The 26,775-nt window shown below is 34.2% G+C and overlaps 1 protein-coding gene across 1 annotated transcript in view; it reads left to right on the forward strand.

Annotated features, from left to right (window-relative positions):
- Positions 1-410: 410 nt before the first annotated feature.
- Positions 411-26,775, forward strand: part of TDRD15 (tudor domain containing 15) — a 143,469-nt gene continuing 117,104 nt past the window's right edge. The window contains exons 1-3 of the mRNA XM_008700589.2: positions 411-6,452; positions 6,696-6,866; positions 7,848-7,863. Of these exons, the coding sequence (XP_008698811.2) occupies positions 557-6,452; positions 6,696-6,866; positions 7,848-7,863 (6,083 nt within the window). The 5' untranslated portion in view covers positions 411-556. The remainder of the gene's footprint in view (positions 6,453-6,695; positions 6,867-7,847; positions 7,864-26,775) is intronic.

Below are 26,775 nucleotides of genomic sequence, written 5' to 3' on the forward strand. Positions count from 1 at the left end.
AACTTGGAAATTTCTAGAAAATAAAGATTGCTCTCCTCTTTTCCAGTGATTATATATACTTGCTATTTTTCCTGTTCTCTTGGTTATTTCAATAGAATTTTCTTAAAGTGGAAGGCAGTGAAGTTAGATACATTTTTATCTGTCCTGTTCAATGTAATGTTTTTAAACCAATATGTTCAATTTGATAAAAAAAATTACGTGCCTTTTTTTTTTTTTTTTTTTTGAGCGAGAGGCGAGAGCATGCATGTACAGGAGGTGGGGGGGGGGAGAAGCAGAAGGGGAGAGAGACTCTTAAGCAGGCTCTACACCTAGCATGGAGCCTGACTCAGAGCTCTGTCTCACGACCCTGAGATCATGACCTGAGCCAAAAATCAAGAGTCCCTTGCTTAACCAGCTGAGTCACCCAGGTGCCCCCAGGCATATAAAGATTTTAAGGTTTGTTTACATACCAAACTTATAATAAGGCTAATTTCAAATTTATAGAAGGCTTATTTCATTTAATTGTGACAGCTGTCTGTCCAGAAGCTAATTAGTACTTATTATTTGCTTTTAGAAAATGGATTCTACATCTCTGTTGCCAGCATTTTTAGACATGGATCTGACAATATCACACATAGAATGTTTTCCCAAGGACATTCTGGTGAAATTTCAAGGCAGAAATAATATTGAATGTGAGTTTGACTACCACATACTACAGAGGGAAATACAGCATATTCCAAAAGTAAAAAATAATGTGGACATTGATGAATTTTGTTTGGTAGAGGAAAGAGTATCTGGAGAATGGCAGAGAGGAAGAGTCATGAAAAAGAAAAATGAACTCTATACAGTGCTCCTCATAGATCATGGAGAAGAACTAAGAGTTGATGGTACACAGGTTGCTTCAGCCTGTGGAAACTTATTTGAGCTACCACCACGGGTAATAGTTGGTATTTTTGCCAACATACTACCAAATGGGGAAAGATGGCCTCCTAAGGCTTTGAATTATTTCAAGTCATTAGTAGGATTACAAGTGAAAGGTTGTGTACAAGCTGTTTTGCCTCTTCAAATGATTCTTCTTGAAGTGCCAAAAATTATATCCCAGGTTCTTGAACTACAATTAGGCAGACTTATTGACGGGGATTCATTTCGCCTTATTGTGGAAATGTTAAAAGAATTCCCGAAGGAAATGCCGGATTTACTAAAACATAAAAGACCTGACTTATCATTAAGTAATAGTGATACTTCACTTGATATTCAACACATTTTGGCTAATTTGCAACCATCTTTGTCAGTAGGCAGGATTGAAAGTATAAAGGTATCTTCTGCATCGAGCCCAAGTAAATTTTATTGTCAACTAATTAAATGGATTCCAGAGTTAGAAAACTTAACAGTGTGTATGACTTTGCATTATGATACTGTCAGTCAAGAAAGTAGTCCCACGTGTGATAACTTTGGACTACTTTGTGTTGCCAAAAGGAGAAATGGACAGTGGCATAGAGGAATTCTTCAGCAGCTCTTGCCCAATAATCAAGTGAAAATCTGGTTCATGGATTATGGCAGTAGTGAGGCCATACCCTCCATCCATGTAAAGAAACTTAAACAGGATTTTATTTTAGTACCACTATTTTCATTTCCATGTTCTCTGACATATTTACACAGTCCAGATAGAGATGCCAGAAAATCTCAACTGAGTATATTTAAACAAGCCTTGTTAGGACAAATAGTATATGCACACATTGACTGGTTCAATAAGGATGAACATCTGTATTATGTAACACTACAAACCCAGGAGCCTACAATCAATTCTAAGGCTCTGCTGAAGACTGTAGGCACACGAGTACTCTGTCCAGTGTCTGAATCAAAAGTCTCTAATATGTTTAAGGAGACGAGTGCTTCTGATGTAAACAGCTTTGCAGTTGACTGTTTTACTGGAAATACTGAACCATCGATAGACTCTCCAAATAAAAACACTTTAAAAGTAGGTTTTCCTATTAAAACTGTAGAGATGGAGATAGAGGCTACCTATATAGCTTTTGTGGCCTATGTATTAAACCCATCAAATTTCTGGGTACGCACCAATGAACATCAGAATGAACTTCAAGATATAATGAAAAATATAAACAAATCTTATGATTTGTGTGAAAATGATGAACTGATTCTAAGAAATCCAAAACCTGGATTATTTTGTTGTGCTAGATACAGCAAGGACAGACATTTTTATAGAGCTGTAATCACTGAAATTAATGGTTATAAGATCAATGTTTATTTTTTAGATTATGGAAATACTGATTCCATACCATTTTTTGATGTAAAAATTTTGCTTCCAGAGTTTTGTGAGTTGCCTGCCTTAGCCATGTGCTGTTCACTCGCACATGTATTTCCTGTTGAAGATTTATGGGTGAAGGCAGCAATTGACTATTTTAAAAAAATTGTCTTGAACAAAGCAATTTTGCTTCAAGTTACAGCAAAAAAAGATGACAAGTACATTGTAAATATTCAGAGTATTGAAGCCTCCGAAGATATTGATGTTGTCTCTCTTATGTTACAATCTGGATATGCAGAATATTGGGAAGTAGAACCAGAATGTTATCCCATTTCTCTAAGTGAATATTCAGTGTTAAGTTTAAAACCTAAAAACAAAGTTAATATTAAAGTCCTATCTGCCCTTCTTGAAGGACCTAAACCTAAGAAGTACCATTCAAACAAGCTAAAAGAAAGTAGCTTGTCTTTGTTAAAGTCCCCAGCTGTTAATTTCTCAGATTTAAAAAATCCTTTTACCTTGTCTGTGGGACCTGAGTCGCTACGACTTTATAAAGAATATATGTTTAAACCAGGAACAGTCCTTGAAGTCAAGTGTTGTTCTTATTATGGCCCAGGTGACTTTTCATGCCAGCTTCGATGTAAGTTAGAGGACCTAAAATCACTAATGGAACAAATTCAGAGTTATTACAGCATTCATTCTGATCCTTATCAGATTGGGCAGATTGCTTGTGTTGCTAAGTATTCCAAAGATGGGAAGTGGTATAGAGCTGCTATTTTGACTCAGGTATCAAGAAAAGAATTTGACGTAGCATTTGTTGATTATGGTTACCAAGAAAGGGTATTAGTTAAAGATATTTGTGCTATTAACCCATGTTTTCTTTCTTTAGAAGGCCAAGCCTTCAGATGTAGTCTTAGCCATTTAGTTGAACCCATTAGTTGTAAATTCCATTGGACAAGAGAAGCATGCAGAGATTTCGGGAATTTTATTTCTTCATCAAGAGGATTATTGACTTGTGTCATTTATGCCTTAGTTCTCATATATCCAAACTGTTTATGTAACTTAGTGGATTTACAATCTCCACTGACTAGTGCAAACGAATTTATTAATCATGGCTCAGCACCGTATAATACATTATCAAAGCCATTTCCATGTTCAGTTAGTCTTTACAGTTACTACTATTCTTCCTTTAACATAAAAATTGGAAGTGAAGAGGAAATATACATATCTCACATATATAGTCCCAAAAAGTTTTACTGCCAACTCAGTAGAAACAATAAAGACCTAGAGATGATAGAAACAAAAATCACAGAGATTAGTAACCTCAAAAATTGTCCAAAATATGATCCTAGTAAAATGAGGTTGTGCATATCTAAGTATGTGGAGGATGGTCTCTCTTACCGAGCTTTAGCGATGCCAACAAATTCACTAACTGACTTTCTGGTCTATTTTGTGGACTTTGGAAATAAGCAGTTAGCAGAAGAAAGTACATTGAGGGCTATTTCAGATCAGTTTCCAGAGTTGCTATTTACACCTATGCAAGCTATTAAGTGTTTTTTGTCAGATCTTAGGGATGTAGATATTCCAGCAGAAATCTGTAGCTGGTTTGAAGATAATTTCTTGGGAAAACCGTTAAGGGCAATAATATTGTCCAGGGAGTCAGATGGCCAGCTTGGTGTAGAATTGTATGATGGATGTCAACATATAAATCAGGAAATTAAAATGTTGCTTCATGCTTATGGAAAAAAACAGTGTGACCAAGCACAGTGTGTGGAAAAGGGTCCTAAAATAAGCGAGAATAAGAGACTTGCTGTTTCTTTGAAAGGCAAAATAGAAAATAACTATCACCGTAATACGATAAATAAAACTAATCTAGTAACATACTCTGAAAGCAAAATAGATCAATTAACAAATCCTGGAAGTACATACGGCAAGCTTTTGAAACCATCAGTTTGTTACAAAATTGAACCTGTGTCAAAAAACAAAGTAAAATCTTTGAATGATGGACTAAAAAATAAAGGTGTAAAAAATGTCTCTGGATCTGCACATACAAAAAATGTCTCTGGATCTGCGCATACAAAAAATGTCTCTGGATCTGCGCATACAAAAAGTGTCCCTGGATCTAATGAAAATGATGTGGGCCACAAATCAGTAAAGGTTGTATCGCAGTCTTTTATCCGAGAACTAAATCAAGCAGCCTCTCCAAGCCCATCTAATCTTACTAGACCACAGATCAAAGATCTTCCTCAACCTCAAATCTACTTGAATGCCAAAGTTAAAGGATATGTTTCTAATATCAGTAATCCAGCAAGTTTCCATATCCAGCTTGCGGAGAATGAAAATCTAATCATCAGACTAGCAGATGCTCTAAATGAAAGAAGATTGAATGTAGTGAAAGAGAGAAAATCAGTGAAGCCTATGGTGGGAGACCTTGTAGTTGCAGAATACTCTGGTGACCATGCCATTTACAGAGCAGTTATTAAGAAAATTTTGCCAGGAAATTCTTTTGAAGTGGAATTTATTGACTATGGTAACACTGCAGTAATAAGCACATCCAAAATTTATGAGTTTCAGAGGGAATTCTTGACGATTCCTCCGCTAGGAATCCATTCATTTCTTAGTGGAGTTAAGTGGAATGAGCCTGATGAAATATGGGACAGTAAAACTGTGGATTATTTTGTATCAAGAGTGAGTAACAAAGCAGTTTCTTGTGAATTTCTGAAAAAGCATGGGCAGAAATGGGAAGTCAACATTGTTTGTGACGGAACATGTGTCATTAATGAACTACTGAAATGGACAGCCTGTTCAAAACTACAGAAAACAGTATCGCAGCTGCCTGTGGCTGTCTCTCAAAAGGTGAGCTCTGGGGAGGATAATGAAAGGAAGGAAGGAAAGTCAAAGGAGTATGAAGGTTCTGGGATCCTTCAACCATCCTGCCAACAGCTGGTTAAGATTCCGTTTGAAGAGTTAAAACCTGGACAACTTGAAAAGTCTGAGATACTTTATGTCTCAAAAAGTGGGACATTTTATGTGAAGTTATCCAAAAATAAAAAAATCTTGGCAGATTTAACAGTACTAATCACTAAAGAAGGACAGAAACCCTTTTTATCAATGGAAAACATTGAAAAAGGTTTAGAGTGCTTGGCAAAATCTAAAAACACCTTGAAATGGTATCGATCAAAAGTAGCAAAGAAGTATGTTGATGAGAAAGTGCTTGTTTTTTTAGTAGATCGTGGTAGGTATGAAATAGTACCTTTAGGTAATACCAAGGTGCTTAGTAATGAAATTAGAAATATTCCAAGACAAGCTGTGCCTTGTAAATGGATTTGGTTTGAAAATTTTAGAAACCGGTCATTTGAGTCCATTGTGTCTTTGTTTGCTCATTTGGACATAAATATTCTTTTCCTGAAATACTTAAACTCTGTGTGGAAAGTGGACATTTTGGTAGATGGCCTGTTACTTTTGGAATACTTAAATACGGTTCATATTGAAAACAAACTTAAATCTTCAGCATCTATTTTTAGTGTGGAATCTAAGACTCCTGTGTCATCATGTACAATAAGATCATATACTTGGGTCCAACTCCAAAATGGAAAGCAATATTCTGGTATTGCCACTGCTGTTTGTGATCCGTCAGATTTCTGTGTTCAGTTAGAAGACTTCTTCGACACAATGAAATCGCTCTTTGTGTTGCTGTCTGATCTACCAGAAAACTTGCAAAGAGTGCCTCAAGAGTGCCTAACTCCCGGTGCTAGTTGTTTGTTCAAATACGATTTGGAAGATCAGTGGAATAGAGTAGAGATCTCTGAAGTCTCTAATCAGTCCTTATTACTTGTGTTGATCGACTATGGATTTTCTGTTTACATACCTTATTCAGACATAAAAAATCTGAAAGTTGTTCCTGTCGAACTTTTGGATATACCAAGGTTAAGTTATCCTTGTATCTTACATGGTATCTTACCCGCTAAAGGGAAACACTGGAATGAAGAAGTGAAAAGTTTCTTTCAAGATTTCCTAAGTAAACCAGGCTTAGTTTTTCAGTTTAGGAAGTGTAATTTTGAAACAAAACTGGAAGTAGATGTCATTCATGAGAAAAACAATTTGGCAGATATGTTAGTTGCATCTGGTCTTGCAGTATATTCTAAAGGTTCAGATTCTCTTAAAGATGGGGTTACTACTACTGGATCTACAAAAATCCAGTATCAATTACAGAGTAAGCCTGTCTTCCCATTGTTAGATCAAAATTGTTACAAAAGAGAAAATATAAGTTGTACATGCACAGAGAAACAAAAGCTGAAAGAGAAAACTGTAAAGAGGAAAGAGGTCTATAAGAACCTCTTAAGGAAAAGCCATATCAGTGAAAGACTATATTCTAGAAATGTAACTCTGAGGAAGAAGGCTGACATTGGAAAACATAATCCCCTAAGTATTGTTACATTTGATACGTGTTCAGTAGCTTCATTTTGGAAACTAACTAATTGCTTAAAGACCAACACCAACTGCAAAGAAAACACTTTTGAAAAACTACCAGCTGAAGAAGTACAGGAAAATAACACAACGGATTTAAGAATAGCAGTAAAAGCATTGCATGCTAATGAAAAAACGGTATCAGAGGAACACTTACATGGTAAGTAGCTATTTTTAAAGAGATTATTTTTTTGCAGATTCTATTTTTGATTTTTTAAAAGCTTATATGTCAAAATTATCCAAATTGAAAATATCATACTGCAAGAAAACTTACTAAAAAATCTGAATAAATGGATAAACTCGGAGTGATCACTTAATTATAAAATGGTATGTGACTATTCCTTTTTTAAATGGTGACCTTTGAGAATGTAATGAAAGTGGAGAGCATTTTTAACCATACATGCATGCACACATCCATGACACTTTTAAAAATTTAATTAGCCAACATGTAGTACATCATTAGTCTCAGATGTAGTAGTCAACAATTTATCAGTTGCATATAACATGACATTTTACAGATAATTTCAAGGGTTTCACAAGACTAAAGCCCCATAGAGCTCAGGTTAATAAATCTTGCTATTAGTGAGCTCCTGGGCTCATTTTGAAGAACCAATTTTCTGTTCTAGGTTTCTTATCAGATGAAATAGATCTTTAGGTTTTTTTAGTATGCTTTCAGCATATTGCTCATGCAGTTTAAACTTATGGAATAAACTGGAACTTATTTCCTCTTAAATTTTTTAGATGTCAAACTGATTCTGTAATGTTAAAATATTAATGTTATAGCTAGAGTATTGTCTGATTTTGCTTATGCACATTATTTTCTGTGTGGATTAGTTACTGAGGATTTTGTAGGCTGTAAATGTTCCCTGTTTAGTGAACGGACTATAAATCTTATTCCATGTTATAACTCGTATTATAGCAGGTTACATTCTTTTAATCAGTGGGGGGGATCTTGTTTTTATTGTTGTATTTTAGAAAGTATTTCATTTGAGTTCATATTTAGGTGTTTTATAGTGAATTGATAAATGTTTTCAAATTGGCTCTTATTTCTGAATGTTTTGTATTAGCAGTTATGGTAGAGTGCTTACTATGTTCTTAGTATTATGTACTAAGATTTTTGTATGTATTCCCTCATTTAAAGCTTACCTAACTCCGAAGTAGGTTGATTTTTAGGTTTGAATGGAGTCTGATAACTAGTACCCATTTCTTTGCCTGAATTCTAAATCACTTTAGAGAGGGACGAGGAGAGAAACGATTGGTGAGCAAAATATCACATTTATTAAAATCAAAAACAATATTGATAAATATGGTTTTATATCAGTGGGAAAATGGATTTGCCAACACTGAATCAATAATTCAGACTTCTCTGCAGAGGCACAGAGGAGAACTTCTCCATATGGGGGGGGCCTGCCCATGTGAAACGTATGACTTGAGGCATTTATCTTCAAAAAGGGAGGGAGGAAGAAGAGGCTAAATATGTGTCCTATTCTATGCAGACCAGTCAGATTGGCCCTTCTCCTGCTGTAAGTGAGGGAGCAAACAAACCAGAGGAGGGTTAGACTAGGAGAGTGCCTCACCTGTGAATACTTCTACATGGAAGGAAACCTTAGGAATGGGAAGAAGTACCCCCCCCCCAAAGTATCACTATCTTATGGATGAGGCTCAGGAAAATTAAAGAAGTTGTTCTTGGATATAAAGACAGAATCTCAGTTCCTTAATTACTTGCAACTCTGATGTCTCCAACTCCAAAGTTTTTTGTTAATTACTTATAGTGCCTTTGCAAAGCAGTTCAGTCATTTGAGGAATAGTTTTCAATAAGCTTTTGGCCCTCAGCCAATGCATTTTAGCACTTACATAATTTCTTTTATTCCACATGCGTATATTTCCACCTTCATGTTTTTATCAAAATCTTAATACCCGACTGTGGGGTCCCTATCTCTGTCCCACCTCCTGCGTTCGTAGCACACAGTGAATCAATGAGGGAAGTAAGTAAAGGTAGCTATTACAAAAGCAGTTGACCAAACTGCTTTTTTAGTTCTGAAAAATAAAACTTGAAGTTTCGTTTAGGGGAAAAATCATAACTGAGACCAATATAAGAAACATGGTTTCATGGACTTACTAATGTACTGTACGTTTTAAAACAAAACAAAATAAGAAAACGTCAGTTGGTTTCTAACATTTGTTACTCGTCCAACGGCAGCACTGTAGTAACCGCTGCTGTTTGCTATTACTGCCTGCTCCGAATCTAGGGCAATTTTTTTTTTTTCTTCTTGGTTAAGGTTACCAATATTTGAAACTCCCTTCCCTATTAAAGAAGCTAGAAAAGTGGCTCTGGAGACGATTGTGGATAACTTCCTGGATTATTTTGTGAGAGAAAATATTAATTCTGGACTCTGTTGAAAACTCTTAGTCTATTCCTCTGGTGTTTGGAGTCCAAACTGTACATAATGAGTCACAGTAATTCTGTGCTAAACGTAGTGTCATTGTGTTAGAAATGGCCTTGAAGTATAATGGACTTACTTTGCCTTGCCCAGGTATGTTTTTAATTATAGAAGTTGCTGCCTCTTGCATTTAGAAAATGGGCTTACCTTTCCTATAGTTTCAGCCTACTATAACATACCAACATTAAAATATTCAAGCTAATTGTTTTTATTTGCAGCCTATTTTCTCAAAATAAGTTACTAGTGTGTTTCCAGGACGTTTTAGCTGTTGCTTGCTTTTTTTTTTTCCCCCTGCACGTCCTTGAATAGATAATTATGGGAACCAGAGAATGTAATAACCCTTTAAAAAAGCTCAAAAATATCTAGTTACTCCTTGGTAACAAAACAGTGCTTGATGTTGATATGGGCTGCTTTCCTACAGGTGCTTATTTAACTGGAGGACCTTTTTGAAAGAAATCTGGAATGGCAACCCATTTTTGAGAGTTTCGTCTGACCTTTTACATTTGAGATGATATCGCTAGATATCCAAAGGAGAATGGCCGACAGGCATGTAAAATGTTAGACTGAATTCTGAAAATAAAAGATTTGTAGGTGATACATACTATGAATCACTTGCATTGGATCTAGCATGGTATTTTAAAAGTATGGGCAGTGAGGCCCCACTCCCTGAGTTTGAATTCTTCTTCATCCCTTCTTTCATGTTAGTGAAACTGGAGGTAGGCTTTTTAATACATGTTTCTTCAGTTAGTTTCTTCATCTGTAATATGCAGCTAATGATGATGCCATTGGCTGCTTGTGAGGGCTACATAAGTTAAAACATGTAAAACCTATTAGTATCTGGTACAAAGTACATGCTCACTAATTTTAGAAATAGCCATCCAAATAAAGCTCCATTTGTTTTTAAAATCTTTTGTGAAATAATAACTCGAAAAATTGCTGATGCTATGCTATGCTGCATGAAATTGCAATTTTTAGGACACATATTTACAGTATAGTGATTAGATTGATGGTTGAACCTGGAAGATAGGATTTCTGATTGAGAGAATTATAGTTCTAAGTAAAGATTAGAATAGACTATATGTATTTTTTCCAAAATGGATATATATTAGTAATTACTTAGAAGATATTCTTAGCTTTATGTATAATTATATGTATATATTATAGTATATAATTTGTATGTCATATTTCCTTCTTTACCTTTCTAAATTGTGACTTCTAGAAATTAAAAATTCTATTTATAGTAGGAATTTTCAAAATAAAAGTCTTGACTATAAAACCCATAATGTTTGGAAAAACATGTTACAAAATACTAATTATTCTTTTTTGCTTGCTTTTCAGTGCAGGGAGATGAAACCTCAGATCCTTTATGCATCAGTTTGGCAACAAATAATACATAGGATACCCAGTAATTACTGTTTTGTTTTAGATGCTCCAAATATATAATAAAAGTGGTAAGCATATGACAGTTTCTAATACTAAAAGTATCTGAAAGGTGTGTAGGTTGTTCCAATTATTTTCCCAGCAGATAGTGATTAGAATGTTACAGAAATTTTATATGACCAGGAATTATGATGACTTGTCTTCAGAAAGGTTATTTAAGAAATGGGGTTCACTTCTAAAATATTTTAAACATTTTATTTGATAAACCATTCTTTGCTTGTATTTCACAGTCATTAGATAATATTTCACCATTATCTTACGTTAGAGTCATCATTGCAATCATGGATAGTATATAGAGAGTTCACGATAATATATAGAGAGTTAATGCTACACAACCATATTCCCAGGAAAATATGGGTGCTTATAGGACTGACACTTATTAGTAGAAAATGGAAGAGAAGTCAGACTTAATCCCATTCTTCCTTCTCTTTAGGTCATGCAGTGGGGTTTTTTCTTTCACTTTATTTTGCAGTTGTATCTTTTTAATTTGTCTTTATATTTTGGTTTATTTGTTGTAGGTACTTGTGACATTCAAGAACACTACTGTTTAGTTGGAGGGGGAGATATTTTGTCAGTGCATTTACCTATGAATTAGAATTTATTTTACAAGTAAACACTGAGCAAATTCAGAGTATTTTGATGCAAAGATAGAACCATAAAATCATAGAGTTGCACTTAAAGTCAATGCCTGCCAAATAGTTGTGAAGAGCTAGAGATTTGGTGATTTAGAGAATATTTGAGAAAACTCAGTAATTTGCGAAGCTAGCTAGGGACAATCAAGTTTATCATTGGTGCATGTATATTGAATGTATTGATATTGTCATTTTTTTTGAGGTTAGGAAGTAATTTCCAGAAATACTGCTGTTTATGAATATGAGTTTAAATCCGGTATCTTGAAAGTTTATTCAAGGTGGGGGGACTTCATATTTTTACACTACAAATGAACCTGTAGTTTGTGGTTGTTTTAGAGCACATAATTTACAATGACTCTTTGTAATCTAATTTCTTTGAATACTTTTGTGTCACTTTCAAATTGTGCCCTCACCAGATCTTAGAGATGATTTTGTACAATTTAGAAAAAGGCTTCTATTGGAAAAATAATTCACTTCACTTCTGTGACTGTTGTATCACGGGGCTGCTGTTGTTTGTTTTTGTTACCATAAAATATGGTAAAGATAGTGATTTGGTTAATTAAAGACCTGAATTTGAATGCCAAAATAAGAAAGTAGTAATGGGTGTTTTCGGTACCAGTTTTATCAGGAAGGGCCTCATACCCCTTCAGTTTTTCAGATTTAACTTCATTTATCTATCTTCAGGTATAGTATTTTATGTTTGGAAATAGCCAAACTTCACAAATTTATTACAGCATTTACAGTAATGTTTTTACAAGTCTGCATTTCAGTTAATTACTACTTAATTTTTTTTTTTTGACAGAAGCCCAATATAGAAAGTAGCAGAAGATAGGATTAAAATTAAGTTTCCTTTTAAGATATAAATGATTAATTTAAAACTATGGTTTTCCTTTTTTATTTCGAAGGCACTTTCCCCCCTCTACTTTAGCTAGTTTATTACACTGTAAAATGACGACATAGAGGCTGTATGGTAATTCAGTACTTTCAAGTAAAAAACAAAATGGCATATTCACTTTAGGATTTATATTTTCATACAATTAGGTTTTATTATATTTCACAGATAAGTCAATATTAATGCTTTTTTTTCCTAGTCTAAAATGCTTGCATTAGTTTGTTAGAATCTGTTATCTTAATGAATGTTGGCAATAGACTGTTCGTTCAAAATTTGGATAGCAGTAACACATTTAATTTTTTAGATTAAAGTATTTCAAAGTTGATGATTATTTTTAAATTCATCTCTAATTTTGCTTTATTCATATAAATTAAAAATGTTTATTGAACTCTCATAAAATGGTTTATAATAATGGAAAAAAGTATTCCTGAGAAATGGATTTGTTCTTAAAAAATTCATATAGGCATTATTCAAAGCTATATATAGATACAAAATAAAAACACTCATAAATAAAAACTGTTAAAGACAAATTTTCCATTTGTCTTTTCCTGGCATGATCACTTTGATTCTAAATTCTTCTATATAAGATGCTGAGTTGATTAAATCTCAGTGTCAGATTTTTTAAAAATTTTAAATATTAAATTGTTTATATGCATTTAACTCTAATATCACTTAAAAAACTTGTTTTGTTATAGTTGAGTATATCCGAGGGAAATTATTTTTGTTTTGTAATTATTTTCTGTAAAAAAATTTTTCAGAGTAAAATATTTTGTAGTTTGCTAAAGTCTGAATGTGTGTGTATGAATGTGTTTTAAAAGGGCACTATAGCATTAACAGAGGCATACCTTGTACATATTGTGACGAAATTCAATTCACTTTAACATTTCCTGTAACCAAAGCTAATCCTTACTCAAACAGTTAGTACATTTTTTTCCTCTTTAAAAGTACTTCTAATTCTCAAAAGTTCTTAATTTTTCATTTTTTTCATTTGTAAAGGCATGTTGGATTTTTAAAAAAAAATTATAGATCTTTTTATTTGGCCTATAACTTTTTGTGTTTCTTCAAATTGTTATTAAATTCTAGTATAGTATAATATTGGTTTCAGGAGTAGAATTTAGTGATTCATCACCTATGTATAACACCCAGTGCTCAGCACAGGTGCCCTCCTTAATACCCATCACCCCTTTAACCCATTCCCCCCACCTCTTTTTTTCCCTTCCTCATATTCATCTGTTTTGTTTCTTCCACATGAGTGAAATCATATGGTTATCTGTCTTTCTGACTTAATTTGCTTAGCATAATGAAAGCTCCATCCACATTCTTGCAAATGGAAAGATTTTGTTCTTTTGATGGCTAGTAGTCCATTATATATATATATATATAATATATATAATATATATCACCTCTTAATCCATCTTTATCCCTCAGTCAATGGACATTTGGGCTCTTTCCATAGTTTGGCTATTGTTGATAATTCTGCTATAAACATTGGGGTGCAGGTACTCCTTCAAATCTGTAATTTTGTATCCTTTGTGTAAATTCCTAGTAGTATAATTGCTGGGTTATAGGGTAGTTCTATTTTTAACTTTTTGAGGAACCTCCATACTGTTTTCCAGTGTGGCTGCAACAGTTTGCATTCCCACCAAAAGTCTCTGCATCCTCGCCAACATCTGTTGTTTCCTGTGTTAATTTTAGCCATTCTAACAGGTGTGAGGTAGTATCTCATTGTGGTTTTGATTTGTATTTCCCTGATAAGTGATGTTGAGCCTCTTTTCATGTGTCTGTTAGCCATCTGGATGTCTTCTTCGTAAAAGTGTCTATTCATGACTTCTACCCGTTTCTTACCTGGATTGTTTTTCGGGTGTTGAGTTTGATAAGTTCTTTATAGATTTTGGATACTAACCATTTATCAGGTATGTCCTTTGCAAATATCTTCTCCCATTCTGTAGGTTGCCTTATAGTTTTGTTTTTCACTGTACAGAAGCTTTTTTATCTTGATGAAGTCCCAATAGTTCATTTTTTGCTTTTGTTTCCCTTGCCTTTGGCAACATGTCTAGTAAGAAGTTGCTACGGCCAATGTCAAAAAGGTTGCTGCCTGTGTTCTCTAGGATTTTGATGGGTTCCTCTCTCACATTTAGGTCTTTCATCCATTTTTGAATTTATTTTTGTGTATAGTGTAAGAAAGTAGTCCAGTTTCATTCTTCTACATGCTATGGTCCAGTTTTCCCAACACCATTTGAAGAGATTGGAACACCTCACAGCAATGGACCGATCATCTAAGCAGAAAATCAATAAGGAAACAATGGTTTTTAATGACACACTGAACTAGATGGACTTAACAGATAAATTCAGAACATTTCATCCTAAAGCAGTAGAATACACATTCTTTTTGTGTGCACATGGAACATTTCCAGAATGGGTCACAAATCAGGTCTCAACAAGGTACAAAAAGATGGAGATCATACCATGCATATTTTCAGACTACGATGCTATGAAACTTGAAGTCAACCACAGCAAAAAAATTTGGAAAGACCACAAATACATGGAGGTTAATGAACATCTCAGTAAAGAATGAATGGGTTAACTAGGAAATTAAAGAAGAAATAAATGTACGGAATAAATGAAAAGGAAAACACAGTAGTTCCCTTGGGACTCGTAGCAAAGGCAGTCATAAGAGGAAAGTATATAGCAATACAGGCCTATCTCAAGAAGCAAGAAAAGTCACAAATATGCAACCTAACCTTACACCTAAAGGAGCTAGAAAAAGAACAAATAAAGCCAGCAGAAGGGAAATAATAAAGGTTAGAACAGAAATAAATGATATAGAAACACAAACAGCAAAACAGATCAATGAAACTAGGAGCTGATTTTTTGAAAGAATTAATAAAAATGATAAACCCCTAGCCAGACTTACCAAAAAGAAGAGAGAAAGGACCCAAATAAAATCATGAACGAAAGATCACAACCAACATCACAGAAATATAAACAATTAGAATATTATGAAAAATTATATGCCAACAAATTGGGCAATCTGGAAGAAATGGAAAAATTCCTAGAAACCTATGAACTACCAAAACTGAACTAGAAAAATCTGAAAAGACCTATAACCAGCAAAGAAATTGAATCAGTAATCTAAAAGCTTCCAACGAAAGTCCAGGGCTGGATGACTTTCCTTGGGGAATTCTACCAAACATTTAAAGAAGAGTTAATGCCTATTCTTCCCAAACTGTTCCAAAAAATAGAAATGGAACAGAAACTTCCAAACTCATTCTACGAGGCTAGCATTACCTTGATTTTTATTTGGCTGATAGTTTGGATATAATTTTCAACCTTCTTCAAAAGTCTCCAGCAATATATTTTTCCTACATTTGACTTTTACAGTATTTCTTAGGTTATATTATGACAGCCATACTAAGTATACCTAAGATTTTAATAGCTATTCCCTTTTGGCTAATATACATTAAAATCTTAGCATGAGCTCTATGTAACAGTTTCAATATATTTTCTTCGTTTTCTCATAATTTTTTATTAATCATAAAGTGACCAGTTGACTTAAGTTATATTATCATAATGCTTTTCCATAACCTAATATTTGTCTTGATGTCCTCAAACACACTGATATCTCTGAATATCTTCTCCTTAGTACTAAGTCTTCATTCTTTGTAATCTAGTCAGTTTCTTATGTAGTGCATTTATTCATAATTTTGGAAATCACCGTATTCGATATAGAAGATACAAAAATGAGTCAAATTCTGGTTCTTAATATATTTACAGTGATGGAAACAATGTAATTACAGGAAACAATGTAATTACAAGTGGTACATGGTATGTAATAAGGGTATATAACAGGTGCTTTAGGATGACAGAGGACAGTGTGCCTAACTTCCTGGGATTGAGGAACCAGTTGAAAAGGACTTAAAAAAAATATGACCTCTGCGCCTGATTCTTGAAAGATATGCAGTATAATTTATCAGGGAACCTAGGCAAACTTACATGGAAGGAAATTATAGACTACATAGTACAGCCAAGCAAGACTGACCCAGTACAAACCAGTTTTGATTACCAAGGCCCATGGGGAGTTGGGGATAGGAAGTGACTGCTCATGAGTATGGAGTTTCCCTTTGGGGCTCTGAAAATGTTCTGAAACCAAATGGTGATAGTGGTTGTACAACTCTGTGAATATACTAAAATCCATTGATCTGTATACTTTAAAAAGGTGAATTTTATGACGAGATTATTTCTGCGAAGGTTCTTAAAAATTACATGTATGAAGCTTATAGATAGCTTATGAATTCAATAAGTCATTCCTTGAGACTAGAGAAGAATGAAGAAATGTAATGAAATTCTGATATCTGGTTTAGGGATCTCAAAATTAAAGGGAATAAAATCTCAAACCTCCATGTTCAAAAAATAAATGAAAAAGGAGAGCCGTAGGAAAGGGAAAATAACATCCTTAGCCCAGATCATTCTGTGCATGTCATTATTAGCTATTGGTGTGTAATTCATTTTTAAACCTTTATTATTTTTAAGTATAGACATAAAAGTGTAAAAAACAGATCTATAACTAGAGGCTTTATTTCTGATCGAACCACCCTTGTGACTGCTACTCAGTTCAAAAATGCAACATTACCAAGACTCCAGAAGCTCTTTACCTGTCCTCACAAATACTCAAGCCCTTCTCTCCAAAGGAACTATTATCTTGACTTTTGTGGTACTATCTTCCTTTCTTTTTGAGTCTTTAAAATAGTTTTACCACCTAATTTTGCCAACAACCAAGAAAAAGATATTTTTATCTTTTAATGGTTATATATGGAACTGAGAGTATACTTTTATATCGGTTTCTTTTTGCACAGTTTTTAAATATGGGATTTATCCATTTTTTTGTGTGTCGCTGTGGTTCATTCATTTGTGAATAATACTTTATAAAGTATTCATTCTACTCTTGAAAACTGGAAAAAATGTCAATTGTAAAAATACGGGTGTGAAATAGTATGCATTTCATAAACATGTGCATTTCTGTTGTGTGCTGTGTTCCATTGTTGGAATTGTTTAGTCATTGTACACTAGTGTGGCAGAGAACAGAGGTGCTAGGATACCCACTGCATGGGTAATTCTTTTCACCTGGTTGCTGAGTGTATTTCTGTGGTGGTTGCATATGATAAGCATTGGCATGAGTCACCAATATTGACATGCCAAGATTCACATGGCCGTTACCACTGGCTCATCCAATTTTCTCTTTTACAGGTTTTCTTGCCTTTATTTTCCAGGTTTGTACCTTCTGAGCCCCAACCAACCAACTTAACCAGTTATCACTGTATAGAAGACTATATATATGAGTTTTGAGTGTTAAAACAGCCTTGAATTTCTGGGATGCCCCATTTAGGCATGTTATGTAATCTTTTTAATGTCTTGCTAGACTTGGTGCTAGCATTTTTTTTAGGAATTTTGTTTATGAGGGATATTGGTCTATGTTTTTTTTTTTTTTTTCCCTTTTGTGATGTCTTCTCTGGATTTGGTATCAGGATAACAGAACAAGTTGGGAAATTTCTCCTCTGAGAAATCTTATGTGAGATTGTATTATTTCTAACTCATTTTCAAAGAAATTTCACTCTTTTCTCATTGTTTTTCCATTTGCCATTTCATTATTTCTGCTTTGACTTTTTTTTCCCTTTTACTCTGTGCTGCTTCTAGCTTCTCGAGGTAGACTTATGTTAGATCTTTCTCTTTTGTAATGGAAGTGCTTAGTACTATAAACCACTTCTTAACCATTCCTCACCTGCAACCCATATATTTTGAAGTGTTCTTATTTTTTAGGTTATTTTCTAATACCCCTCTATATTAACTTGGATCTAATAACAATTTTCTCAGCTTTTGTTTTTCTTTTTTTTTTTAAATTTATTATGTTAGTCACCATACAGTACATCATTAGTTTTTGATATAGTGTTCCATGATTCATTGTTTGTGTATAACACCCAGGGCTCATTGCAATACGTGCCCTCCTTAATAGCATCAGCTTTTGTTTTTCTGTAAATATCTTTTTGTCATTATTTAAAAAATAACTTTAGGCATATTTCATATCATAAACTTTTTTGAGTGTACAACTCAGTGTTTGGCAGGTATAACAAGTTGAGCAACTATCTCCATAAATAACTTTAACAGTATTTTATTATTCAGTATCATTCCTGCAATTCAGTGTGCATTCCTTTTGGGTACTTAATCCATTTTGAATTTGTTTTTTCTGGATGGTGTAAGAAAGTTATCCAGTTCCATTCTTTTGCATGTAGCTCTCCAGTTTTACCAACACCATTTGTTGGAGAGACCATCTTTTCCCCATTGTATATTTTTGCCTTCTTTATTTTAGATTAATTGACCATGTAAGCATGGGTTTATTTATGGGCTCTCCATTCTGTTTCATTGTTCTATGTGTCTATTTTTGTGTCAGTACCATACTGTTTTGATTACTATAGCTTTATAGTATATGTTGAAATCTGGGATTATGATACCTACAGCTTTGTTCTTCTTGCCAAAGATTGCTTTGGCTATTTGGGTTCTTTTGTGGTTCCATACAAACTTTAGGATTTGTTCCAGTTGATATTTTGATAGGGATTACAGTAAATCTGTAGATTGCTTTAGGTAGTATGGACATTTTAACCATGTTGGCTCTTCCAATCCGTAATCATGGAACATCTTTCCATTTATTTGTGTCTTAAATTTCTTTCATCAACATTTTATAGTTCTTAGAGTATAGGTATTTCACCTCCTTTGTTAAATTTATTACTAGGTATTATTTTTGGTACAATTATAAGTGGGATTTTCTTAATTTCTCGGTGCTACTTCATTATTAGTGTATAGAAATTAAATAGATTTCTGTATTTTGTATTGTGACTTAATTCATTTATTCTAGCAGGTTTTTTTTCTAGAGTGTTTAGGGTTTTTAAATTATCATCTGCAAATAGAAGTTTTACTTCTTCCTTACCAATTTGGATGCCTTTTCTTTTTCTTGTCTGATTGCTGTGGTGAGGACTTCTAGCACTATGTTGAATAAAAGTGGTGAGAATGGACATCCTTGTCTTGTTCCTGATCTTAGAGGAAAAACTCCCAGTTTTTCACCATTGAGTATGATGTTAGCTGTGCATTTTTCACATATGGCCTTTACTATGTTGAGGTGTTTTTTTTTTTTTTTTTTTTCTAAATTAGCCTACATATAGTACATCAATTTCAGATGTAGTGTTCAATAATCTATTACATATAATACCCAGTGCTCATCACATCACCCAATTATCCCATACCTCCCCCCCATATAGTACATCAATTTCAGATGTAGTGTTCAATAATCTATTACATATAATACCCAGTGCTCATCACATCACCCAATTATCCCATACCTCCCCCCCAGCAACCCTCAGTTTCCTTCTACTTTGAGGATTTTTATCATGAATTGATGTTGTACTTTATCAAATGTTTTTTCTGAATCTATTGAGATGTTTCTTTTCTCTTGTTAATGTGATGTATCATGGTGATTGATGTATGAATATTGAACCACCCTTACATCCTTGGAGTAAATACCATTTGATTGTGGTGAATAATTTTTTAAAATGTATTTTTGGATTTGGCTTGCTAATATTTTGTTGAGGATTTTTGTATCTGTTTATCAGAGATATTGGTCTGTAGTTGTCTTTTTTCTTTCTTTCTTTTTTTTTTTTTTTTTTTTGTATGTCTTTGTCTGGTTTTGGTATCAAGGTAATGCTGCCCTAACAGAATGAATTGAAAAGCCTTTCTTCTAGTTTTTGGCATAGTTTAAAATGAATGGGTACTATTCTTTAAATCATTTGAACGTTTGGTAGAATTTACTCGTGAAGCCATCTGGTCCTGGATTTTGTTTGTTGGGAGATTTTTTTTGACTCTTGATTCTATTTCATTGCTAGTACCTGGTTTGTTCAAATTTACTATTACTAATTCAGTTTTGGAAGGTTATGCTTCTAAGAATCCATTTCTTATACGTTGTCCAATTGGTTGGCATAATATTCTTTTGTATTTCTGTGGTGTAGGTAGAGTCCTTTATTTTCCGAGTCTGGCTAGAGAATTATCAGTTTTGTTTATATTTTCAAAGGACCAGCTCTTGGTTCTTTATTCATTTTTATTCTTGCCATCCTAGTGGATGTGAAAAGCTATCTTTTGGTTTTAATTTACATTTCACTAATAATATTGAGCATCTCTTCGTGTACTTATTAGCCATTTGTGTATCTTCTTTGAATAAAAGTTTTCAAAAAATTTCATTAAAAAATTTTTTTTGTCTTTATTGTTGAGTAGTAAGACTTTATGTATTCTGGATACAAGCCCCTTATCCTGTATATAGTTTACAAATATTTTACCCCATTTCTGAGAATTGTCTTTGAAACTGAAAGTTTGTTTGAAGCACAAATGTGTTTAATTTTGATGGAGTCCAGTGTATATCCTCATTTTTGTTGCTTTTGCATTTGCTTTTGGTGTCATACATAAGAAATCATTGTCTAATCTAAGATGATGAATGCTTACAAAAGTTTTCCCCTAAGTTTTAGAATCCTAGACCTTAGTTTAGGTCTTTGATCTATTTTGAGTTAATTTTTATATGTGGAATGAGGTGGGATCTAACTTCATTTTTTTTCAGGTGGATTTCCAGTTTTTATGTCACCATTTATTTAAAAAAGACTCTGTCCACTGAGTTGTTGTGGAACCTTAGTCAAAATCACTTGACCCCAAATTATTTATTTTTGGACTCTTAATTATTTTCCATTGATGAATAGGACTAGCCTTTTGCTTGTACTTCACTGTTTTGATTACTATAGCTTTGGAATATTTTTGAAATCCACGTGTAAGTTCTCGTATTTGTTTTTTTTCCAAAATGGTTTTAGGTCTGTTACATTTCCATATGAATGTGGGGGGGGGTGTCACCTTTTATATTTCTACCAGAAAAACCCAGCAAGATTTTATAGGAATTGGTTGAATCTGTAGACTAATTTGGGGAGAGTTGCTATATTATTAATATTGAATCTTCCAATCCAAGAACGGGGAGAAATATCTGTTGATCTTTAATTTCTGTCCACAATGTTTGTAATTTTTAGTGCACAAGTCTTTAAACACTTATTCTGTTTCTAAATATTTTCTTTGTTTCTATTATGAAAGATATTGATTTCATCTCTAATTGTTAATTGTTCATCTTTTGGAATACAGTTGATTTTTGAATTTTAACCTCGTGTTTTGTAACCTTTCTGTACTTATTCATTCTAATTTGTGTATATGTGTGTTTCTTTGGATTTGCTGCATACAGAATGTCCCATGCAAATAAAATTTAAGTCTTTATTTGGATCCTCTTTTTTTTTCTTGCCAGGTGGCAGTAGTTAGAATCTCCAATATAGCGTTGAAAAGAAATGGAGGGAGCAGGTATCTGTGTCTTGTTATCTGTATTAGGGGAAAGACCTTCTGTCTTACACCATTAAGTATGATGTTTGTGGTTGTGTGTTAGCCTTTAATCAGGATGAAGTTTTTTCTTGTCTTAATTTGAGAGTTTTTATCATTAATAGATGCCTACTTTAATTATTTCTCTTGGTTATGTATCAATTTTACCTGTTTCTTTCCCTATTTTTTTTTTATATAGAAGACAATGTGGATATATGTTATAGTAGTTTTGAGTTATGTTCCTCTTAAGATTTTAAATTTTTGTTCTGGTAGATAGTAAAGTTACTAATGCATCACTTGGCTTTTATCCATCTAGTTTAAGGACGAGCTATTTAATTTTGTTTTCATGGTTTCTTCTTGATCCTTCTATGGATAACTTTTCTGGGGTCTCAGCTGAATGCCCAGGTTGTTTTCTGGGGTGCTTATATTCTGGCTTGGTTCAAACTGCAAAGTCTCCCAAGCATCTGTTACCTCCAGAAACTTTTCTCAATTTTCAACCTCTTAACACAGCAACACTAACCATAGAGTCTTGCCCTGTAAACTTGTAGCCAAGGGTTTGCTAAGGACCTGAGGAATTACCATACAAGCCTTTGGGGCTCATTCTCTGGTGGCTGTAACTGTGGCACCCAAATCCCAGCTACCATAAATAATTTGAACCTTGATTTCTGCACCCTTAATTCAATGAAACTGCTCTGTGGTTGGCCTCCCTTCCTGCACTGTGGTTCAAATAATTTACTTAGGGAGAGAACCTGCATGAATATCGGGATTCTTCCATGCATGGAATCCTTTCTCAAGGATTACAGCCCTCCATGAGTGCTGTCCAATGCCTGCAAACAGTTTTATGTATTCTCTAGGTTTCATGTCCTGTTTGTAATAGGGCAAGTCTAATACCAGTCTCATAGCCAAGACAAGAATTCCCTAGTTTTTCATTAACTAACACCATTCAGGAAGCACTTGGAGGTAATACAGTCACTTGGATTCTGGGCATATTGTTTTCTGACCTCTTGTTGTGATTTCTGCTCTGTTTCTCCAGTAGAAGCTGGATCAAGCACCTCAGCCACTGCACAGTAACTCTTCTTTACCTATTTGTTCAGTGGATGAGGAACCCAAAGTGGCTTTTTTCTTTTTTTAAAGATTTTATTTATTTATTTGACAGAGATAGAGACAGCCAGCGAGAGAGGGAACACAAGCAGGGGGAGTGGGAGAGGAAGAAGCAGGCTCATAGCAGAAGAGCCTGATGGGGGCCTCGATCCCATAATGCCGGGATCACGCCCTGAGCTGAAGGCAGACGCTCAACCGCTGTGCCACCCAGGCGCCCCCAAAGTGGCTTTTTTCCGTGTAATTTTTTCCCATGTTATCTTAATAGGGTTTTGAGAGGTGCACAAACATGTGTGTTGCAAGCTTTATTTCTCCCTCCTGTCATTATGTATATTGCCAGTAGCACTTTGGTCTTCATTTATTTCTTGATAAACTGGCATAGAGGGTGTTAGTTTTCAGAAGTGGCTACAACACTGTCTCCTGTCCTGTTCCCTTTTCAAGGAGTACAGAGAAGTGGTGCTGCTTGACTTGTGTGGTTAGGTCGTACAAGGTTGTGTACCTCTAACTGTTCAGTAGAGTAGTCCTGCTTAATGCCGAGGTGCCATATAAGTAGTCCAATGACCTCGAGGTCGCCATGCTCTGAGGAAACTCAAGCCACGTGGAAAGGTTCTGTGTAGGCTCTTTTCTTGATAGTTCCAGTGTATTACTACTTGCATATCCCTAGTTAAGGCCCAGACATTGTGGAACAGAGATAAACCAACCCTGCTGTGTTTTGCCCCAATTTCTGCCTCATAGAATCTGTGACATAATATCATTATTTTTATCACTGGGTTTTAAAAATACATCGTTATATAGAAGTAACTGGAACAGACTTTGGTACCAGAAGTGTAATGCTGCCATAACTTTTGGACTGAATCCTGGGCAGAAACTGGAAGGCCCTTGAAGAGAGGAAACCTGATAGGCCTCAAGAAGGCTGTCAGTGGGGGCCTTAAGGAAGTTGAGGAAAATGTTGAAAGCTGGAGGAAAGGAGACTGGAGATCTTTGTTATATATAATAAAAGAGTATCTAGCAAAATTATTACTGCCACAGTATGGAAAAAATGTAAATGTACCTAATGAATGGAGAGTGTAGTCTGAAGGGATTTCCAAGCGCTTACTGTATGCCTCCTGGTTCTTTGTTTCGAATGACAGTGCCTGTAGAAGTTACTCTCTGCTTGCCCCACAGTGGTATGTTGGATGCGTGTGGGCTAACGTGCCACTTTGTTTCATAGGTCTTCAGATCAAGAGGAACTGTACCTGAGGAACAACTACTGGGGAGCCTAATCTACACTTGCACCTGATTTAGATGATGAGGTCTGAGACTGTTCTGATGCCGTCATGGATTGGGACTTTGGAGGCCTTGCGGGGAAGGGTGTAGTGAATCCTGCACATGGGAATGATGTGAATTGGAGCCGGAGGGCATACTGTTACACTTCATTATCCAAAGATTGTCACAGTAATATTTAAGCTTTCATCCACTGTGACTTTGCTATTCCCCCTCAAGAAGGGGAGTATAATTACCCTTCCTTTGGAAGTGGATAGGCTTATGAGTGCTTTGACCAAAGCATAGAGTAGAAGTCCTGCCACGTGATCTTACAAGGTTAGTTCACAAACAGTCATGTAGCTTTTACCTTATTTTCTGGAACACTTGGACCATCACGCAAGAAGTCCAGATACCACATCTAGATTGTGAGGAATCCCAGGCCACATGGGGAGGCCATGTGTAAGGACTCTTGTCAACAGTTCCAGACCCCAGCCATCTGAGTTTTCCTTGCTGAAGCCATGGGTATTGATTGTACAGAAACAAGCCAACTCCATCATGTTCATCATATCCAAATTCCTAAGCTACAGGATCCACAAACTTAATAAAATAGTTATTTTATACTAAGCCTTGAGGTAGTAAGTGGGCAGCGGGATAACGTCTAAACCACTTATAAAGAATCATTAGAACTTTTGGTGTATAGTAAGAGTAAAAAGGCTTGGTAATGAGTAAAGTATGAGTTTCAGTGAAAAGTATGACACGTTTTTTCTGCCTAATGGCTTGCTTACTCATTTATTTGGTTTTGAGATACTAAGCTCTGTGGCTGTATGCATTCTAGAGAGTTGATGTGCCACTGTACGTTAGTTTGTACTAGCTTATTTGTAAACGTTCCATTTACTTTGCATTTTGTTCTTCTGGATTTAAAACTCAATAAATGTTTCCTTCAGTTTGCCTCCATATTTTCCACATAGTAGATGTGAGATAAATACATATTAATTGAATGTTTTGTCAACTTCTCAGAGGGCATTATTCATGAGTTTTTAAAACATGAATGACTTCTAGGTGATTTAGGAAATAGGTAATTATATATTAATGTTAACTTTATTAATAAGGGTTAAAGTCTTTCTTAAGGAACTTCATGGTCTACATATATAATTTGAATATTTTTATGAGGTAAAGATTATAGGTAAAAAGGAAGTTTTTCTAGCAGTTAGGAAAATGTTTTTATAATTTTTGGAGGGTTTTACTGCCATCTAGTGGCAGTTGTTTCTATGGTTTAAATTCCTTCAAGCTTTATTTCTACTCTTTTCTGGAACTCTCCTAGTTTTTTAAGAGGTGTTTTTTTTTTTGTTGTTTTTTTTTGTTTTTTGTTTTTTGTTTTTTGTTTTTTTTTAAAGGAAAAATATATTTCAGGTGCCTAAAGAGAGGGTAGCGTTTTTTGAATAAACCTGATATTCTACATATACCTCCTATATAATTTAATATAAGTGAATATGACCATGTTATTCATTCTTAAGTATAGTTTTTCCTACACTTTATTTTTTTCCCAACTGCTTGGGCTCCCCTTCCTTTTTCCATTCAAAGAATTCTTTAACCCCTGCCCTAAGGTGTGTCATAATAGTCTAGATTTTCTCCATGTGCATAGAAGTCAGTGAATGAATGAATATAATTACATGAACATAAATAAAATGACATGCTTTTGTTATGTTTTAGAAGAAAGATCACATACAATTTTTCTGCATTTTGCTTTTCTCACTTAGCAAAATCTGAGTAATGTAGTTCTAGTCTTCTAAATGTATGTATGATTTTAAAAAGCACAGATGTATTTACATTTTGTTTTCAGCAATTTCTCTTGATAGACATTTATCTTTGCATTTTTTCGCCACCTTGAATATGATTGCAATAAACATCTGCATGTATATCCTTATCTAGGGGTAATTTTGTTTCTCTGAGATAGCTTTTTAGTAGCGGGATTGCTGGGTGAAAGAAAGTATTTTTAATTTGAATAGATGTTACGATGTTGCTTTTAAAAACAGCTGAAATGTCAGCAATGTATGAGAATACCTTTTTCCTTACATTACCATTAGTACATTTTATAGAATTTTAAACATTTTTGCCTGAATGAGAGATTAAAATGATTATTTTAATTTCTTAATTACTAGAGAATTTGAACAATTTTACATGTTTGTTGACACTGAATTTATTCTATGAATTTTCTAATTTTAATGCTTGCACTTTATATATTTTAAGATGTTAACTCCTTGTTTATCATCCTAATTTACAAATCTTTTGTACAAAAGATAATAGTTTTAACTCTTCATACCATTAAACAGGTCTATCTTTTGTTTTAGACAGACTTCCCTGCATGTAAGAAAGAAGAAAGTCTCACTCACACACATGGATTGTATCTTGCAGGTTCCTTCCCACCTTTTTTTTTTTTTTTTTAATTTTGCAGAGTTTTTATTGTCTGAGTTTTAAGTTTAAATTTTAATCCATCTGGAATTTAATAAAACTTTTCAGAATTGAAAGATAACATATACACAGTGAAGTAAAGTATTAAAGGATTATCAGAGTAAATAGATCCACGTGATCAGCAGCCAGTCCCTCAATAATTCTAGTCTCTGAAATACTAAAACTGCATTATTCTAGATACTACTGTCATGATATCTATGATAAATGCCTTCCTGCTTTCCTTCATATTTTTGCCTCCTAAACTGGATCTCTAAACATTATAGTTCAGTTTGTTGCTCATTAACCTTAGTATAAAATCATATAATATGTATTTTTATATCCAATATCTTATGTTTAACGTTTTGTTGGTTTTATCTATATTGTGGCGTGAGCAGTTCATTCTCCTTGATTTATGGTATTCCATTGTGTGAATGTGATTAT

This window comes from Ursus maritimus, unplaced genomic scaffold (assembly GCF_017311325.1).
Source record: "Ursus maritimus isolate PB19 unplaced genomic scaffold, ASM1731132v1 scaffold_6, whole genome shotgun sequence".
In the NCBI taxonomy this organism is placed as follows: Eukaryota; Metazoa; Chordata; class Mammalia; order Carnivora; family Ursidae; genus Ursus; species Ursus maritimus.